Source organism: Melopsittacus undulatus, chromosome 1 (assembly GCF_012275295.1).
Source record: "Melopsittacus undulatus isolate bMelUnd1 chromosome 1, bMelUnd1.mat.Z, whole genome shotgun sequence".
Lineage (NCBI taxonomy): Eukaryota > Metazoa > Chordata > Aves > Psittaciformes > Psittaculidae > Melopsittacus > Melopsittacus undulatus.
In genome coordinates this window covers 23,478,919-23,486,359 of record NC_047527.1, presented here as the reverse complement: position 1 = coordinate 23,486,359, position 7,441 = coordinate 23,478,919, and the positions used below count along the sequence as shown (strand labels likewise).

The 7,441-nt window shown below is 50.9% G+C and overlaps 1 protein-coding gene across 1 annotated transcript in view; it reads left to right on the top strand.

The window, feature by feature from the left end:
- Positions 1–496: 496 nt before the first annotated feature.
- SDC2 (syndecan 2) overlaps positions 497–7,441 on the top strand; it is a 62,421-nt gene continuing 55,476 nt past the window's right edge. The window contains exon 1 of the mRNA XM_034063399.1: positions 497–822. Coding sequence (XP_033919290.1) covers positions 763–822 — 60 coding nt within the window. The 5' untranslated portion in view covers positions 497–762. The remainder of the gene's footprint in view (positions 823–7,441) is intronic.

Sequence of the window (7,441 nt, the reverse complement as noted above, 5' to 3'; positions counted from 1 at the left end):
AAGTCAAAACCAAAAAGAATCTTGGTGCAGAAAGCCAAGCGGGGATCCACACTGAGCTGGCATTTTGGGATATCCCCCCTCCCCGTGATTTTTAACCCCTCCGTCCTGTTTTTTTCCGACACCAGGGGCTACCACCGGGGCTGGCTCGGGAGGGTGGCGCGGAGCAGCGATACGAAATCCGACGCTGAAAACACGCGGCAGCCGCCAAAATGTCCCTTGAAAAGAGGGAGCTTTTCCACAGCCCCGCTTTTATACCGGGCCAGCCCTCTCTCGGTCGGCCCGCGGCGCTGCTCATGTTTTCCACTGGGGGGGAGGACGAGAGAGGGGAGACCGGAGAGGAGGAGGAGAAGGAGGGGTTGGGGGGGAAAGTTGCTTGAATTTGCGAGGGGCGAGAGCCGGCGGCAGCGGCGCGCCGCCTCCTTCCACTGGCTGGGGGAGCTGCCAATCTGTGTTGTAATCCTGCAGGAATTTCTGCGGGGTTTAACTGGGAGCCGCGCCGCCGCCGCCGCGCACTCGGGGCGGAGGGAAGGCAACAGAGCCGGCAGCGCGCAGCCTGCGAACCGGGCGCCCCAGCGCCGCGCAGCATCGGGCCCGCCGGGCAGCGCCGGAGCGGAGCGCGGAGTGGAAAGGAAGGAGCGCGGTGGGCAAGAGGGCGCCCGCGGCCCTGCCCCGCGCCCCCCGGGCGCTGCTGAGCGCCGCCGCCCCCCGGTTTCTCCTTTGTGCCCGGCCCCAGGCGGCCGCCGCTTCGGCTCTGCGGGAATAATGCGGGGCGTGTGGCTAGCGCTCACCGTCAGCTTCGTGGCCTGCGCCTCCGGGCAGCCGGTGAGTGCCGGGGAGAAGGGGAGGGGGCGGCCCCGCGGGGCGCGGAGGGACGGGACAGGGATGGGGGCAGCCGGTTCGGCTCCGTCTCCGAGCGCGGGGCGCGCAGCCCCGGCCCTGCCGGCGGCATCGCCGACCGCTGGGCAGGGGGCTGATTCAGGGGGCATCTGTTGATATCTGAGCGCTCTGGAAGCAGCAGATCCCCCTCCTCCAAAAGAGAAGAGATCCCCCGAACTGAAGCGGAGCGGAGCGCCCTGTCGCCCTCCAGCGAGCCGCAGCCCAAGTTTGCCGAGACGACCCGTCCGCCTGCCGGTCCCGGAGCCCCCCCGGTGATTCTTTAGCTGCCGCCCCGGAGCGAGGGGGATGAAGGGGGGGACTTAGTGGCCGTGGGGCACCCGAGGGGCGACGGCGGCGTTAAGGAATCGGGTCCCGAAGCCCTCGGGGCACTGCGACCCGCGGGGGCTCCGTGCCCAGCCCGGCGCTGGGAGCAGCAGCCTGAGGGCAGCGCGCCTTCCCCCGGCTCTGCGGGCGGCGAGGCGGGAGCGTCTCCTTGCAAAGTCAACCCTTCCCGCACGGCTGCTAATACGAGGGGGAAAAAAGCAGTAACGACCCTTGGTTGCGAGGCTCAAGATTCCCCAAAACCTTCGGGTACGCAGCGCTGGTGCGCCTCTTACTTGCACTGGGGCGCAGCGCTACCCACCGCCCAGCTGGCCGCCTGTCCCGGCCGTCCGCCCCGCCAGCCCTTCCCCTGCGGGCTTGCTGCGAGATGCTCGGGATAATGCCGCTGTTTACACTTTTTCCGAGCCATAAGTGTATTTGCTAAGCGAGGCCCTGCACTTAATGCAGTTAACTCGGTTGCCGGGATTTGTGCCTCTGGAAGAGCCACTCTCGGCTAAGCGCTCCCACTCTTCCGCGGCAGGCAGCCGGTTACAGCCGGGCAGAGGGGTTTTAGCCTTTTCCATCGGGGAAGCTCAGATTGTCCTGAGGGAAAGGAGGCGTGCAGATGACACTGTTGCAGTGTTTGGGCAAATATTAGGAAATAATAAATTGAGGTTTCACTATGAAATTAAAAAAACATGACAATTTAATCCAATTAAAATGAGCCGCTCCAGTGAACTAAATAATGTCACTAGCTTGGGCTAACTTTTGAAGTTGTCTAGTTGTATAAATTAGCCCAGTCACAGCCTTCATGAAATCTGGCTCATCGTTAGGGATTTCTAAGGATACAATTGCAAAACGCGTTTCTTAAGAACTAATTAAAAAAGGGCTGTGTAGAACAGCGAGTTCCTTTTCCGCGAAGTATAACAGCGCTGCAGAAACACGCTTGGCTAATGAGGGACAATATACTTTAATTTTATAGAAATGTAGTTATTACGAAGCTCTCTGATGGTGCAGTAACTATTAAACTGCCACAGTAATTAGTAAAGTATTAAGTTTGATGGGTTTTTGCCTTAGGATGAACATGCTGCGGCGGCGTGAGGCGGGTTGTCAGGAGGTTCGGGGGGCAGGGGGAGAGGGAGGCGGGGGGGGGGCAGCTTGTTGCTGGTGCAGCGCCCTCCCTGCTGCCGGAAAGTTGTGGAGAGATGGGGAAAGGGAAGGGAGGTTGTTGTTTTTACTTTTTCTTCCCTTATTCTCCCCGCTTTTTTTTTTCACCTCTCACTATGTCTGGCAGCGGCTACATGGTCCCTTAAGGCAGGATTCTGTAGCTGATCTCTGGGAAAAGATAGATACCAATTCAGTCGTCTCTGCAGAAGGTTGTCCTGGTTGTAAGACGAATTTTGCTTGGATGCTTAAAAAGCCCTTCTGGCTCTCCAGAGCACTCTCAAGTGGTTTAGCTTTATATTTCTTCCCCTTTGATTCTGCTATTTATTGTTGTTGTTATTGTCTAGACAAAGCTGTAAGGTAGAAATCTCATTTGTGATTAAGTAAATTATCCAGGAGCTTTTTAAGCAGATGAGGGTAGGGCAGCAGGAGATTTTGTTTCCTAAAGCAGTGAGTTCCCTGTGTTTACTTCATGTAACCAACAAACCTCTTTACTGGGGTGGGCCATGTAGATGTCAGAGGTGTGTCAAAAATTACTGGACATGAGAACACTCCTGAACCTAGGAGTGGTTTGTCCATGCTGGATGCATGCTCTGTGTGTCCAGAGGTGGGGGGAAGCACTACAGATGCTCTTTGCTGTGCTATGCCAGCTGCCCTGGGGGAGCCAGTGCTTGGAGACATGGCTGGGATAAAGAGGGTGAGCCCAAGCTGCTCGTGCCAACCTGCACATGATGGCAAGCATTGCCCACATCAAAGCTGGTGGTTTGGTGCCATCAGCACAGTGTGCAGTGAGACATCAGAGTAGAGTGGGGTCCAGTAACCCTGATGGGCCTGGAAGAACATGGGGGAATCACCCAGGCTTGTCTGACTGTCGAAAAATGTGCTTTTTAGCTATGTTGAAAGTTTCCTGGTTTGGTTTTAGGAGAGGGAAAGAGAGTGATATGAAACTGCTGGAAAGAAAAGGCAAACTCTGTAAGTGAGAGGCTTAATGTGCCTTTTAAAAGGTTGGGCCCAGTCCTGGAGGTGGTGGGAGTCAGCAGTTGCTGATTTTAGTAGCACCAGAGAGCAGCGCCAAGTATCCAGCTGTACTTGTCAGCTCCCATTCGGAAGAGGCTGATAAACCTGTTTCATCCTGGTTTGCAGCAGTGAAATGCATGGTTTTCCAGAGCTTGTGTGATGGTCTGATCCTCTCCGCAAGCCCAAGCGCATGTTTGGAAACTTTGCTGGCTGGCAGGTTGTGCTGCATACTGCAGTGCTGGAGTGCTGCTTTCCTAACAGAAGGTTAATAGTGGCTCTCCTCGTGAGAGTTCTGGAGTCTGGAGACTTTGCTACATGTCAGCAATACATAGTGGGGTGTTGCATTTTAGTCTTTCAGTAAAACAGAGCACTGAGGCATCAACATCAACTGGGTGGTCTTTCTGTTTCTTCTGAAAGCATCTGAGCGCTGATTTGTTGGCATAAATGTAGTTACTGAAGGATGATCCAAGGGTAATATTTGATATATTTTTCAAAAGTATGTAGTATTTTAGAAGCACGATGCTGTAATTTTCCTGTATTTGTTTTTAATGGTTATTTTGCTTCTCAAATTTGGAAAATGGATCATGTGTTTGAGAGGAGGAATGTTGGCTTTTTTGAAAAGGCAACTAGACTTTGGAAATAGTTATTAGAGGAGAACAGAGAAGAAGGTCTGGAGAGATAGGTGGCATTTCAGATTGATATGCCGTGCATGTCTCTCCTAAGTGTGTTAAAGTCTGCATTGCCAAGGAGGTTCCCAAGAAGGGTAGGAAGCCTTTTTTAGTCTTAATTTATTTCCACCCTTCCCCAGCTCATGTGAGCTTTTTCTTCTCACTGTAGAATTAATAAATATCCATCCTTCGCTTTTTGTGGCTTGGCAGCACCTGGAATCAGGAAGCAGCATCTGCCATGGCTGCTTCCTTTGCTCTGGCTGAACATCTGGATGCTCCAATTCAACAGCTGCCTGCACTGCTGTGCACTGAAAATTCAGGGGAGCTGTGGGTTTTGCCACCAGTCTTGGGAATTACAGTTCTGGTGCTGGAGTGAAGCCACCCTTTAGCTGGATGCTCTCAGGAGCCACTTTCTGGCAATAGGCTTCCCTCCCAGGTTAGCTTATCTTTTACAAATTAAACAGCAGATGATTCTTGACCTGAGATCAAACACTGAAACATTTTCTCTTTTTAATATCTTAGCCCCAAGGTCTGCCTTGGAACTGACTTAATATTCAGGCCTAAAGTGTAGAGATGTTTTCTCCTCATTTCTTTCTAGATCCTTATCAAGGAAGTAGATGAGAGCGTCATCTTCAGGAACAAGTCAGGGCAAATGTGTCAGGGTTTGAAGTAAGGTACTGGGACTGTGGTTCTTGGGCAGATGATGCCTCTGAGGCAATTGCTGCAGCTAATGGAATAAAGATGGTAGACTTTGGAGAATGAGACATAAGGCTTGGGTTTGCTTGAAGTTTTGATGGATCTAAGTCTCTGTGGTCATAATCTTAAATGTAATCTCGGGATGACCATATTGAGGCCTAATTTCTTGACTAGCAGAGGTCAAAGCCTAATGTCTTGGCGAGCAGAGGTATGAGTTCTGAAAAGTCCCGTGTCAAAGACTGAGCCATGATCTAATGCCTCCATGGAGGATGGTGGAGAGCTACCTGCTATCCTTGGTGAGGGATGTCATGTTTTGGCAGGGAGTCCTGAGTCTAGAGAAGAGCTCATTCGTCCCTGCAGCAGCTGAGCTCCCTGCAGAGCATCCGGTCGTTTTCAGAGCTTTCCATTTGCTGTGCTTTTCATGGCCAATTGTCTCTATAAAACAGAGGCATATGGATGGTGTTTATTAATTACATTATCTCACCAAATTGACTTTTGCCATTGACCAGTTTAAACATTTTCTTTATGGTGAAGAATTACAGGCTTTAGTAAAGCCCAGCAGCCAAACAAAGGGCTCTTGTCTACTTACAGAGAAGTACTCTTTTGTCTTCTGAATAGATTTGACTGACTATGATTTTTAACAGAAATGTTGTGTTTGAGACTGGCAAGCTTATTTGAGGCCCATCTAAGACCCTGCTTGAATGTAAGTCATAAAGATGCCCTCTGTGCTGCTGCATTTGTGAGAGCGTGCACAAGTCATGAGCAAGCAATTTGGTTCATGTTCAAGTTGCTTTGCTTTCCATATTGTAGCAGGCATGAGAGAATTGCTGTAGGCTGTTCTGCAAACAGCTTGTTGTTTGGTTATCGTAGAGTCACAGAATGGTTTGGATTGTAAGGGACCTCAAAGCTCATCTAGTTCCAATCCCCTGCCATGGCCAAGGACACCTTCCACTAGACCAGATTCCTCGAAGTCCTGTCCAACCTGGCCTTGAACACTGCCAGAGATGGGGCAGCCACAGCTTCAGTGTAAATCTACCCCTTTAGAGCTTAAAGTCATTACCCCATGTCCTATCCCTAAGTGCCTTGTGAAAAGTCCCTCTCCAGGTTTCTTGTAGGCCCTCTTTAGGTACTGGAAGCTGCTCCAAGGTCTCCCCAGAGCCTTCTCTTTTCCAGGCTGAACAAGTCCAACTTCTCCATAGGAGAGGTTTACCAGCCCTCTGACCATCTTCATGGCTCTTCTCTGGACTCATTCTGAAAGGTCCATATACTTAAGTTGGGGGCCCAGAGCTGGATGCAGTATGTTAGATGGGATCCCATGAGAGTGGAGCAGAGGGAGAGAATCAACTTTCTGGGCTGCACACGCACATTGCTGGCTTATATTGAGCTTCTCGTCAACCAGCACCCCCAAGTCTTTCTCCTCAGGTCTGCACTTCCATTCTCTGCTCAACCTGTAGCTGTGCTTGGAATTGCCCTGAACCAGGTGTAGGACCTTGCACTTGGCTTGGTTGAACTTCATGAGTTTTGCACTGACCCACCTCTCCAGCATGTATACATTCCTATGAAGGGCATCCCTTCCCTCCAGCATGTCAACCACACCACAAAGCTCAGTGTCATCAGCATAGTTGCTGAGGGCATACTCAATCCCAATTGTCTGTGTAGATGACAAAGATATTAAACAGTGCTGGTCCCAGTACCGACCTCTGAGAGCCACCACTCATCACTGGACTCCACTTGGACATTGAGCCATTGACCACAACTCTTTTGAATGCGACCATCCAATCAATTTCTTATCTGCCAAGTGGTCCCTCCATCAGAACCATGTCTCTCCAGTTTAGAGGTCTAAACCACCTATTTTGGTTGGTTCCTCAGTCACTTGGAGACAGAATTTATCATCAACGCATTTCAGGAATCTCCTGGATTACTTGTGCCCTGCTGTGTTGTCCTTCTAACAGCTATCAGGGTGGGTGAAGTCCCCCATGAGGATCAGGGATTGTGAATGTGAGGCTGCTCCTATCTGCCTGTAGGGGGTCTCATCTATCTGCTTTTCCTAGTTGGGTGGCCTATAACAGATCCCAGTGGTAATGTTACCTGTCCCAGGCCTCTCTTTAAACCTGACCCATAAACTCTCTGTTGGCTCCTCATCCATCCCCAGGCAGAGCTCCATGCACTCCATATGGCCACTGACGTTGAGGGCCACACCTTCTCCTCATCTCCCCTGCCTGTCTTCCTTAAAGAGTCTGTATCCTTTCTTTCTAACATTCCAGTCATAGGAGGTATTCCACCACCTCTCCATGATGCCACTCAGATTGTAGCCCTGCACGTGTGCATGTCTCTAACTCCTTCTTTATTCCCCTCTCATCATGTGTTTGCATAGAAGCATTTAAGTTGGGCCTCAAGGAAGACAACTTAGTGGTTAGAATAGCTGGAATTCCTTTGTGCTGCTCTTCAGGTGCTCTCCTGCTGACCTGTGATACCTCTCCAGGCTTTGGGCATCTTCTGCTGGCATCTCCTCCTGCACCAAACTGGTAGGAATGGAATGGATTGAAGTTCCCTTCCTCTGGCAACTTTAGTTTAAAGCCCTTTTCACTAGCTTGGTTGTCTTCAATTCATGCTTACAAGACAATAATAAACTGCTGTCTGCAATCTTTTTAGGACTAGTCCTTTATTCATAGGTTACATGGCACTACTCAGTGATTTGG